This window comes from Mchenga conophoros, linkage group LG1 (assembly GCF_057382185.1).
Source record: "Mchenga conophoros isolate Kocher_MC1m ecotype Shallow Benthic linkage group LG1, M_conophoros_male_GT1.1, whole genome shotgun sequence".
NCBI classification, from domain to species: Eukaryota; Metazoa; Chordata; class Actinopteri; order Cichliformes; family Cichlidae; genus Mchenga; species Mchenga conophoros.
In genome coordinates, this window is record NC_140526.1 from 34,765,893 (window position 1) to 34,778,678 (window position 12,786).

The 12,786-nt window shown below is 43.7% G+C and overlaps 1 protein-coding gene across 2 annotated transcripts in view; it reads right to left on the reverse strand.

Moving 5' to 3' along the window:
• Window positions 1–12,786, reverse strand: part of nav2a (neuron navigator 2a) — a 222,445-nt gene that overhangs the window by 22,585 nt on the left and 187,074 nt on the right. For both annotated transcript variants that reach the window (XM_085276044.1, XM_085276039.1), the window contains 3 exons: window positions 4,058–4,187; window positions 2,005–2,323; window positions 1,093–1,816 (listed from right to left, as the gene is read on the reverse strand). In XM_085276044.1, coding sequence (XP_085132170.1) covers window positions 1,093–1,816; window positions 2,005–2,323; window positions 4,058–4,187 — 1,173 coding nt within the window. The remainder of the gene's footprint in view (window positions 1–1,092; window positions 1,817–2,004; window positions 2,324–4,057; window positions 4,188–12,786) is intronic.

Sequence of the window (12,786 nt, forward strand, 5' to 3'; positions counted from 1 at the left end):
TAAAAAAAGTAGCATATTAATATTAATAGAAAATAGAAAAAGGAGTAAAATGTTTAGAGAGTACCATCATTCTATTACGTTTGTGTTGAGATGATGATCATCATTTCATGTTATTACTCTGAAATTTACTCTGGAAGCATCGGGCATTCGCTGAATTTAAAAATAAAAACCTTAATAAACATATGAATAAATCAATACACTGAACTAAAGCTGCCAAAGCTAGAAAAGAAGTCAGTTTGATCTTACAGGTAAGGACAAAAGGCTGTGTTGTACTTCAGAGCACCATATTTATGATAGAAGATAAAACGTCTAAAATATGACAGAACAACTTTTGTTGTTGTTGTTGTTTTTTCTTTCATCAATACCTTAGTTTTATAATCACTGAAAGCTGAAAACTAAAACTTAGATTACCTGGACAGCCTAGTTTGGAGCTGTGGCAGGATTAAAGTGTTAAATGGAGCAGCAAAGTGATTTAAAAGTGCTTTTGTTTTGCCAACAATTCAACTGTATTCATTTCAACTCTGTAACAAAGAGGACAGTAGCAAAACTGTAGCCAGTATAGAGTCAGTGAATCTGAGACAAGGCCAGCACACACACAACTCTCTCCTCTTTCTATGCTAATCTGTGGTTAGATTTAAATGGCAGGCAGCGGTGACTGGAGCCGTGGTAGGCGATAATAGCAGCACAGTCTCTTTGAAGAGTTATCACTCCCTCACATTAATGAGGGCAGAGAGCTGAGGTAAGACTCAGCTTCCATTACCCTGTGCCACACCCTACACCCCACACCACCAAGGCTGAGGCTTGGCAGCTGATCAGCCGAGCTCAAGGTCTGATTCACAATGGCCTGATTTAACCTCTCAAAGACTGTAACAAGTCTACACATGTGTTCCTTACTCACCACTACTTATCATTTGCTGTGAGTGCATGATTACTGCCTTTAAAATGGTCTTCAGTGTGTGTGTGTACTGCATGCGGGTGAAGTCAAGCCCATACAAGAGGGCCCCCACAGAGGGTGGCTCATCACTTAGCTGTCAGTGAGTCTGCAGGATTACTCAGCATACAAAACGATGGTTTCTAAGTGTGTGTGTTCACCTGCGTAATGTAGGTGAAGAAACCTGCTGTCTTCCTGTCAGAGGAACAGTTGCTGCTCCTCCGCTCTGCATCGCGACCCCACTCCTGAGGTTGTCAATCTCAGAGACACCTTTTTCCCGATCTGTCTGATTGGCCAGCAGGCTTGCTGAGCCGTTGGCCTTGGCTATGCTGATTGAGTTTTTCCCATGAGAGGTGACAGAAAGCACAGCGGCTTCAATGCTGCTGGTGGAGGAGCGGTTCCCATTGCGGGCGGCTGCTCCAGAGCGGCTGGGTCTCGGCAGGCTACGGTACTGCAGGGTGGAGCGGGCGCTCATCGGGAGGAAACCATCATCATGGTGTCCTAACACTGTGCCTCCATCCTGCCCGCCAGCCTTCAACCCTCCGGACAGTGAGCGCGCCCCAGATTTAGGCATCTTCCCCAGTGTAGCCGAGCCGCTGGTGATGGTGGCACCACTGGCGGTAACCATTGTTACCATCCCATGGCCTTGCTTCTTGAAGCCAAAGGTGCTGGTTGGGGTGCGTGAGGTCAGTGCGTGCGTCTGTGTGTGGGGCTCGGAGACGGTGTTTGTGAGTGTGTGTGTTGTCGGTGTGCGGCTGGTGGGGATCGTCTGTTTTTTGGCCTCATCACCACTGCTGCGCCCAGCATCCGAGGGTGAGCGATGAAGGCCGTTGGAACGAGGAGAGAGACGTCCTTTTTCTGACACCTTAACATCATCTGTCTTACCTGCAGAACACAGAATGAGACATCAGAAACACAGGCTTTCAAACTCTGACTTGACATCTCATTTTTCTCAATACAGTGACACCTGCATCTATAAAATGTGACAAATTGTCCTTATGTCTAAAAGTTTATTCGTCACACTTGACTTTAATGATCATTTTTTTATTATCAGTGCTGGATGATCATGTTACCTGAACTGTGGGTCTTGTGGCTCACTGAACCAGTGGAGCCTGTGCTACTAGTGCTTTTAGTCCGGGGTGACGTCACCCCCACCTGAGTGCTCATGCCTCTCCTCCAAGAGCCAGTGTGGGACACGGAGGGAGTCTTTCTTCCTGAGCCACCCTTGTCTGACTCATCAGAAATGTCGGAGGGGTTCCGACGACTCCACCTGGAACCTGTTTCCATCCTAACCCCGCTGTCTGAACGTCCGTCTGACCTCTTGACCTCGTCTCCAGACCAAGTCTGGTGTGCCGGTGTTGAGGCTGAGTGCTTCTCTGCATCCGTTACAGGCTGGGAAGACATACAAAGATAGTCAGATTTACTGCAGTAGTAGAGAATGTGGCTCTAAAAAGCCCCCTTTTATGACCAAAGCCATCATACTGGTTAAAGCTACCAGCATTTACGCCGTCATCACCACCTGTGCAGCTGTCTGAGAACATCTGGGCTTAAGCATCTCGAGCACTAACAGCTTATACACTTTTTTACCTTTGCTTTGTCAAGCAGTTCATGTTTTTGAGGAAGCTACTTCATTTCAAAATTTTCTGAAGCAAGATGCAAGCCTTTTAAAACTCCGATAGGTGATCATTGAAATCATGCTGACTGTTTAAGCTTTACCATTTTCAATTTGCTGTTACAGCTCAGCCTTAATTTGTAAATTAGTAGATTTCAGCTACAGGAAAGATGACAGCAGCTTTTAAGTAGATTCTGCAGCTTTCCAGACAACGGTACAAAAATGCAGCTCTGCTCACAGACCTTAAAAAAAATCCAGCCAATATAGGATTCCACGAGGACAGATGACACACACTTAATGAATCTGGCTGCTGCACTAAGAGAAAGACGTCTTTGTGCACACCTTTGTTTTTCTTCTCCACCTCTGCCTCTGAAGCAATAACAGACACGCGTCAGCCACAACACAATGTGTGTGTGTGTGACATAAACATGTGAGTCAGCTGTTAATATTCTCATTTCACCTCTCAACTTCCTGAGCCTTTAGTGGCTCAAAATCACTATTTAATGGTTTAAAGCTAGTGTCAACACCAGCTTTAGCTTTGAGAGTTCAGAGATGTGCCGAGGAATGCTGGGACAGACACAGTTAGAAAAAAAAAATTGAAGTAAAGCAGACAGACGCTCATTCAAATCAATCAAAATAAAAAATAAAAATCCAGGCCATATGAGGCCCTTCACAAATTTTCATCTGGCTCACATTTTAAAAGATAGAATATGTTAATTTTGGCCCAGAGAGTTACATACACTCCCTGCAAATGCCAAACTAAACGGACAGGCACGTCTCCACTGCACCTGAAGATTAAAGAACACAAGAAAAAAGCAAAGTTCATTTTGAAGGCAGATCATTTCAACTCAGGTGGGAGACTGAGTATGTTTTTATAGAGTGTACAAAGAGGCCTGTATGTCCATTGGCCATCAGACAGTTTCTAAATTAAAAAAAACCATTAATGCCTTGCTGTCATTTTGAATCCACAAAGCAACAAAGATCTGGAGCCACAGATGGAAACAAAGGCTTCAGAAAGTTGTTAAACTCAAAGCAGGCATGCAACTACAGCAGAATGTTTCCAACCTCAGATACAGATGGTTTCATATTTATAACTAGCGTCAAGACAGAAGGTTAGGCTATAGATTACAGGTTTGTTAAGACTTGCAGACATGTGTGCAGCAACAACAATAAAGATTTATTATTTCTATTTTCAAATAAAGACTGTGGTTTTATCAAGCACCCCATATTTTCAGCTGTCAAATTAAAATGTCATGAAACAGGTTGGTGTGAGGTGCCCGGATGGTGGACCTCTTACACAACCATAATCAGAAAACACTGTTATGTCCTAAATAACAACAGCTAACATTTTTCTTGACTGGTACCCTTGAGTTTTCATGTGGGCACAAAGAAAATGCCTGCTCTATTTTGGCGAAATAAATCAAAAATAATGATAAAACAAAAATGATCATCTTTGACGAGAAGCTCTAAACACTCTTAAAAAGACTGCAGTGTTCTTGAGTGTGTAGTCTCACCTGTGTACTGAGGCCCTTGCGCTGTGCTGCGGGGGTGTTGGCGTATGAGGAGATGGAGGAGCTGGTGTTGATGTCATCTGTGTCGATGTTGTCGCTGATGCCACTGCTCACAGAGCTGCTGTCGTCCCAACTAGACACACACACACCAGTACAGGAGGAAACACTCATTTTAAATAGTGCTTCTTCCAGAGTGAAGACAAAAAGGAAGACAGCAGAGCTTGGAGACACCAGACTGAATTGTGATGCTTCTTATCCTATGAATACAACACTGCACTACCTAAAAGTAATTATTCTGTTCCCTTTCCCCCATTTCCATATTTCTTTTCAGGCACAGACGCACAGAACTTTGAGCACTGCTAAACTGAAATAAACGTTCAGAGCTGCCTCGTGATTTATATTCATTGAAATTGAACTGAATTCAGTGTGGGTACACACACACAAACAGGCTGAATGGGGTTGTCTATCACACGAACAAAGGCGCAATGGAGGGGTGACATCATGGTGTGCTTGTGTGTGTCTGAACTGTTCAAACAGACCCATCTGAACAGGATATTTGTAAATATGCGTGTGTGTGTGTGTGTTGCTTAGAATCTGTGGGGGACAGGAAACCCAGCCAGTTGGCAAAGATCACTCTGAAAGGACCGGGGGGGGCAAATGGTGATGGCCGGTACAGGGTTGGCATCAGAACACACACGCGCACAACTCTTGTCAAGCTGTCACTTGCATTTTTAAGACTCATCGAGGACACATGCTTGTCTCAGTATATTGTACGTTTCATCTACAAATACTCTTTATAAGTTAGTCTGTCAGATAAATCTGTTATTACCTAAAATGTTCTATTTCTAAAATGAAGTAAAACCAGAGAATTTGTAAACTATGAAGGTTGTGCTGTATATGATTTAAAACAATACAGGTTGAATTTGGATTTCTTTGAGCAGTTTGTGTTTTTCTGCAGCTTTCCCTTAACAAAATGAGCAAAACTCCTCAAATCAACAATAGTGTCTGAACATAAGCACCAACACAAGAGCTTCGTCTCATTAAGGGTACGTGTTTGAAAGACCACCAAAAACCTAAACTCAAATATCCCATCGTTTATTTTATAACTGCTCCAATTCCTCATTCATCTTGCAGTCTTGATTTTTATACAACATTACTGCTCAGTGGCTAACTTGGAAGTCCGCATGAAAACATATAATTATGGCCTTAAAAAAAAAGAGAAAACTAAACAAAAACAAAGCATTTCCTATGGCAAAAATCCCAGACTCAGATTGCCACCGAAACCTAATCAGCTGTTTCTTGGCAGACTCTAAACAAAATACATCTGCTGCTTTTGGAGCAACCTTGCTAACAACCTGACAAACAGAGACAGGGGAAAACACAACTTCCTTCTGGGATCACCGGCACAAGCAGAGTGAGTGGAGCCATTGGCTTTCAGAGTTGAAAGCATCCGTAAAGCAAACGAGCTGTGAGGTGCAGAGAGATTGAGAGTGACCACAACCGGTTCAGCTCATCCACACAGCCACAGGGGAAATTCCCACACACATCAATGCAAGAAAAAAAAAACCCCAAAAAGGAAATAAAGATAACATATGAAATCTGCAATGGCCTTTGCAGATTCTCAACAAATCATAGCTGTCTGTGCTAAAGGACAAACTTTCTACTTTCTTTTATGCGTTTGTGCGCGCACACAAAGATAAGAACACACATAGGTATCTACCTGCTCAGGGTGCCTTGGTTGCTGTGGGAAGCAGAGCGCTGCGGGAAAATGCCGAGCTGGACAGAGAGCTTCATGACTCCATGCCGCTGAGAGAGTTCACGCAGCCAAATATCTGTCCCACTCCCTCTCTGTCTGTCGCTCTCTCACTCTGAGCTTCCTCAATCTCTCTCGCTCCCTCTCTTGCCCTGGCAAAGTTCCTAGATTGAGCTCCTTTGTCACTCGTTGCGCTGATGCTTCACCCCTCGGGCACTCTTCGTCTCTCTCTGGACTAACAGAGAGAGAAACCTGTAAGGAGGGGGGGAGAAGGGCCTGCCCTACTGCTGGTAACATGAGCTTCCCCCGGGACTTTTAACCACTTCACTGCTGCAGCCGCACCACTAAAGAGTGCACACTGAAACACACCCCAAGCCCTAAATAAGCCACTTCAGCCTGACAAAAATCAAGAGGCAACAAAAGTCAAAACTGCATGATCACAGACAAAGTCTCTGAAACTAAAGGACAATCCGCATCCCGCTGCTGCTTTTTTGTGTCTTTCCCAGCCATGCCTTATGCCTGTGTGTGTGTGTGTGTGTGTTTGTAAGACTGCAATTTCCCAGACAGATCCACCCTGACCAGCTGACAAGCCAGTGCTAATTAGAGATCAGGCCAAGCGGCGTGGCTCAGCCCACAGCCTCCCGCTGGCAAAGCAACCTGCCAGTTAACAACCACTGAGCCCTTTACAGCCAATCACAGGAGACAGAGACGGGGGGAACGGTGCCAAACACAGGCCAATGAGGTCGGCATTTAATAGATCATCACACTGAGGGGATGATGTGATGTACTCCTAACTCTTCCAGTTTACCCAAATCATAAAATTATATATTTTCTCCTCTTAACCTTTTACAGGATCAAGTCATGTAGAAAATTTCGGGATTTTTAGATTTCTTCCTCTAACATAATATAACAGAAGCAAGCGGGATAGGGTATGGAAATGAACGGAAAAGTGACTCTTACATGTAGTGGAGTTTGCAGTTAAACTGTATGTGCAAGTTTGTCATTCATCGGGATGACATGCGGCTACACTGCAAACCAGTCAAACAGGACAGAAGTGAAGAAAGAAAGTGACCTAAATGAAGAGAGAGCGAGAACCCTCGTCTCAAACCAGGTCCCTTTAGAAAACTTGCTGCTTTCCCGAAGGGGTCAGAGTTCAGAAGTCAAACCTCCAAAATTCCTTAAAGAGAAAAGCAGAGAGGGGGAGGCAAGAGGATGAATGAAAAAAATGGGCTCCTGCTCGGGTCAGCCAATAGAAGTGTCTAAAAGTGTCCTGAGAAAAGGGCAGCGGTTGTGTTTGTTTTAACTTTTCTTGTGTGTGTCCCTTGAGGCTGTGGTGGGTTGGTCTGCTGTACTGTACCCCCCCCTTCCTGAAAAGCCCAGTCCGACTCTGGCACATGCACACAGGATCTGTGCCGCATAAATGTACACACAGACGTGGGGCCACAACAGAGCTGCGAAGCAGAAGTAAGGGGATTTCCTGTGTTTGAGGGGTGACTACTGGTCCTCACGTTGCAGCTGTATCACATAACCCCAAACTGCTGCTCTGCCCACTATACAGACAGACAGATGGGAGAGGAAGAGGGAGCGGCTTTAACTGACGGTCTCTCTGACTTCCAGCCCTCAGGGTTTGATGCACGACGCAGATAAGAGCATGGACAACTTGACAGGTGAGTCCTGTGGAAGCATCGGGACAGAAGGAGTGTCTAGACTTTACCTCCACACAAATCAGTGCCATCATAACCATGCAAAACAATTTATTCCTATCACTAAATGGTACAGCATGAAGGATATCAATTTCTCTAAGCCAACGCTGCCTCACAACAGCATTTACACCTGCAGGTGCTCATTGCCTTGAAGCCCAGGAGGAAGTGTTTCCTGTGTTTGAGGTACTTCAAAAAGTATTATTATGGTATAAGAAAAAGTTGAAAGTCTGAAAAAAGACCATATATTTGAATACACTTAAAGCTTAAAACAAACAAACAAAACAAATGATATGAGGACTAAGTGCGAACAGAGTGAAGATGAAGGCAGTGGAGAACGGCACATTCTGGGCTGGAGCCCAGGAGCCCTGTGGTATGAAAATGACACAGCTGTCCCTGTAAGACAGGACTGGACTGGACTGGACAACACACTGAGGAATGTCTCTCTCTCTCGCTCTCTCCATTTTTTTCTCCATCTCTCTTTGGTGTCTAGTCCTATTGTCTTCTGTCCTGGGAAAACATTTGCTATCTATACTCTGAGAATTTATCAAAGCATGTAGATCCCTCTGGCTGCCGCTCTTTCACTTAGCTTCTCTTTGACTTCTCCCTCTCTCTCTTTCTATTTGATGTGTAAACACAGACTCCTTTAGATTCGACAGACTGACCCGGATCCACGGTAAAAACTCAACAAACTTTTCACACACGTGACACGCATCTCTGAACTCACGCACATGACTCCACCATGCTGCATCTGCACACGCGACAAAAAACCCCCCTAAATTTAAAAGACTACTGTGACAAACTTGGAATTCCTCATGTCTGCAGGCATAAACACACACCGCACTCAAAACTAACCTACTGTCACCTCAATGCTAGAATGAAGCACAGAGCTGTGACTCCTGCCTGTAGACCATCGGTTAAGGAAACAGGCTCCCGGGATCGCTGGGATAAATAAAGAAAGAAAAGACGGCTACAACATAAAAACAGATTTTTCCTAAGCTGTCCCTTTTTTTTAATACTCATCTGGTTTGAAATCTTTAAAAGAGTCCCCAGATGACAGATGATAACCCACTTTAAGGAAATAAAACATTTTCAAGAGGCTTCTCTCTTACTCTCGAACCATTTGTGTTTTTCTCCCACTTTTCTAGTTTTTCGACAGATGCTCTTGGTTGGGTTTCCATCTAAGCTAACGATTAGTCATGCAGTGCAAGACTGTGCAGTAAATACAACTGCTGATGTAAAAAAACAAAAACAAAACCCCCCCAAAAAAACCCATTCCTGTTTAACATGTATCAGCTGTATATCTATTATATAAATATACAACTGGGATAAATGAAGGATAACATTTGGGAATCATGGGACAAAATATGCTGTCTGTTTCAGGTCTGCAGACCTGAAACACACTCGTGTCCCCAGAGCTTTTCCTGAGCTCACATGGTGAAACGTGGATAATCAGCTTAATACTTTAAAGCTGCAACCTGCACGAACCCCACTCCCTTACTCCCCATCTGAATTCAAGCTAACATGGAAAATATATGATTCAGGGAAGGTATGGAGAGTTAAAACTTACTCTGTGTTGCTGATTCCACAAACCACTCGCTGTAGATTAGTTAATGCTCCTTTGATCTGCATTCCCCATCTATTATCACCTCCTGGTCTGGGTCAGATTCCATATTGGACCAGAGACAAGGGACCATCTCTGGCTTCTTTGTTTTCCTTAAAAAAAAACCACACGACTGGACTTGTAGCTTGTTCAGCTGCCTGTGGCAGCAACTTTTATCCCATATTAAGCTTTTTGTTTTGCCCTCTATTAGTACTTTAAAAAAAAGTGGGTGGAAGGATGGGGAAAGAACGATTGTGGCTGTTAGAGCTGCAATGTTTGACAAAAAGAGAACACTTGAATTTACCTGAGTAGCAGCCCCGCCCGCCCTCTTTAGTGCTTGTCAGTGTGCCCAGCGGGTAGGTGTTTGGTGTTCTGCTGATGCAGTATCCATAGCAACAAAAACATCAGTTCTCTTAAGACTCTGTCTCTGTGGGTTTCTTTCTTCTCATATTATGTTGCTCTTCCCCATCGATTGACCCTCAACATTTATCAATTTCACCCCCTAACAAACTAAAAATTAAGGATATGAGCTACAATAACTGTCAAGGAGAGGTCTTACTTTTAGGGAAAAAAGAACATGCAACTGAACTGACTAAAATAGAGATTTTTTTTTTCTCATGTGGGCGGAATAGCATCTTATGCCAGCTGCAGCATGTGTGTGGGAGTACCATTAACTTGGAAACACAGTTGACCTCACATCTTGCATCGAACAGCTTCAGATTCAGACGGCTCCCAGAAGCCCCGCAATGCCTGGCCTGCATGGTTTGAGCAGCCCCTGCCCCCTTGGGATATAGCAGAGCACAGCTTTTAGCATGACTGTAGCTGGGAGGCAGTTAAAGCATTTAGCAATCGAGGGGGAGTCGAAGGCTTTGTGAGAGTCTGGACATTTGGAGAGAAAAATATTTGGCTGCTTATTGTGTGCTATGAGTGAGCATTTGTAGAAGGATAGAGCAGACAAAGGAGAGGCTTTTTAACTCACGGTGTGAATGTGTGCAGTTACAGATACCTTTTCATTCTTTTGTTTAATTACAGTCTAGAACCATACAGTAAAGAAAATCTCACTGGGGACTAGGGATGGGTACCGGTGTCCGGTGCCATGAAAAGCAGCGCACATTTCGGTGCTTTATTTCGGTGCTTTTTTTTCCTGAGCTGTGATACACTTCTAGCCAATAATTTTACGTTTCCGAGGATAGTAGGCGGGGCCAGGTACGTACGTTCTTTTAGAGCAGAGCTACAGATTAAAATGTCCAAGGCGAAGCGGTCAAAAGTCTGGCTGTACTTCACAGCAAAATATGCAAACTCAGCAGCCTGCAACAAGTGCTTTAAGCTGATACTGTGATACTGTCAAAGGAGGTAACACCTCAAATCCAATGAAACACCTGGCGACGCATAGCGTTTTTTTTAAAAGCCCAGAAATGCGCTGTATGATAGCTTGCTGCGAGACCTCACACCGAGCACATCTACTGTGCGTGGGTTGCCTGTTATTGGACCCGGAGTTAGCAACATCCCCCAAAAACACGAAGAGGAGAGTCCTGGCCCCTAGCCCTGTCAGTGTAGCAGAAATGATGACGGATGATGATGACGGCAGCAGCAGCCGTTCTTCTCTGGGCGAGTAGCTTAATGTTGTTCGTGTGTAATTTACGTTGAGTAGGCTAACCACGTTATTACATTAATGCATGTAAGGTGAACTAGCAAACCTCATCATAGCTACATGCGGCTGTCTTCCTGTTTGATGGCAGATACTCCCTTCACCCTGGCCAAAAAGGCTAAAATGACCAAAGAAAAAGTGGAAAACAGTTAAACATGAGAGGTTTTGGACAAAGTTTGTGTTTTTTCCATTGTTTAAGCACTGCTTAAAGCCAAGAGTGATGCCATATATGCCCCATAGCTGCAGAAAAGGCTAACATTGTTATCTTTTTACAAAAAACCAGCTGAACATGAGAGGTTTTTGGACCAATTTTGTGTTCTCCATTCTTTAAGCACCGGTTTGAGCACCGTTTGAGCACCGGCACCGTTTCAAAAGTACCGATTTGGCACCGGTATCGGATAAAACCTAAACGATACCCATCCCTACTGGGGACATTCCTGATTCTTTTCTCCAAGGTTCATGTTTGGCACTTGGAGCACTTTAGCACCACCAATGGGTCAAAGATGTTAATCCTGTAAGGCCTGAAGGATAAAATTGAAAACCAAAAACCAAAAAAAACCTGACGTGTTTTGTGTGTTGAGAAATTAAATATTAATTTGCATATATGAGTTTTTATTTGAATCATTTCTGCTACATCTGGGTTTTTTTGTTCAATTTATTGCTCACAGTATCTTTACCTTAAACAAATAAAACACTGATGATGCAGAGGTAACAAACATGATAGCTTAACCCTGTACACCTGGAACCCTGTAACACCTGGCGTTACAGGGTTAAGCTATACATGAAAATCTTGGACAATCAACAGAAACAAAGAATGAGAAGGAGTTTAAATTATATCCTTAAGATGAAAAAGCTCTAATAACGGTGGAATTGGTGGAATTCCTTGGAACCTTTATATAAGCTTTGCAGCTCAAATTCAGCTCTCAAAGCAGACTGTTTTCACAAAAAATGCACTTTAACTTAATTCCAAACACAACATTTTACATAATGGCACAAAAAAAATCATGCAGCATTTTCTCCCTAATCCTGATAATCTATCACTACTGCAACCTGCACCCGTTTGCCATCATTAACCAAGGCCTTCTGATAATCTAGACTGGAGCTGAGGTCCAACATACACACAAACACACAAAAACTAATGGGTTACTGTTAGTTAAGTCTTGATAAACAGCAGCTGTGTTCAGCAGTGACAGGCTGATGACGCCAACCAGCAGGACCAAGAAAAGACAGTATAAAGTATGACCAGATGCAGCTGTGCCCATGTATGTCTGTTAACATATTCTCCTGGTTTCAGGGAACATGGGTCATAAAGAAAAGGTAAAAACTGATCTAGCAATTATTTTAGTCAGAGCTCGGAAACCTTCCACACACATTCACTTAGCTAAGCCAGTGAGAGCAGGTGGAGGTGGGGTTACAGAGGACAGACAGAGATAGACAGGTAAAGTGTGAGACACATGGCATGCCAGCTGTTGGTAGCTGAGGAAAAGAGCTTATGAGGTATAAGTTGAAGCTCTTTCTTCCCCTACCTCAGGCCAACAGGGAACCTACTCAAGTCTAGACAGGAGAGATAAGATATTGGGGCTAGGGGCATGTTCTAAACAACTTCAGCTCTCATGCAGGTGGGACTGAAGCGCAGTGAGACAAACTGGAAACCAGCAAATGTGCTTTCAAAAAACATAGGCACCAATTTTCTGACAAATAAAATCATCAGAGATTTCTTAAGTATCAAAGTCCATGATACGCACATTTGTTTTTGCATGATAGGATTGCAGATAAAGTCCTTTGAAAACGCATCATAATAATTTAAATATTGAATTAAACAAGACTTTGTTGCCTGTGGTTGCCAATTGTGAGGCAGTGGTTGCCTCACAATTGTGCTCAGCAGGCCAACAGGGAACCTGCTCAAACCCAGAGAGCTCTCATGTGTTCTCTCCAGTTACTCCAGCTTCCTCCCACACTTTCAAGACAAATATGAACTGCTGAGTTCTTCTGTGCTACCGCTGTAATAGATTGGTGACCTGTCCAGGG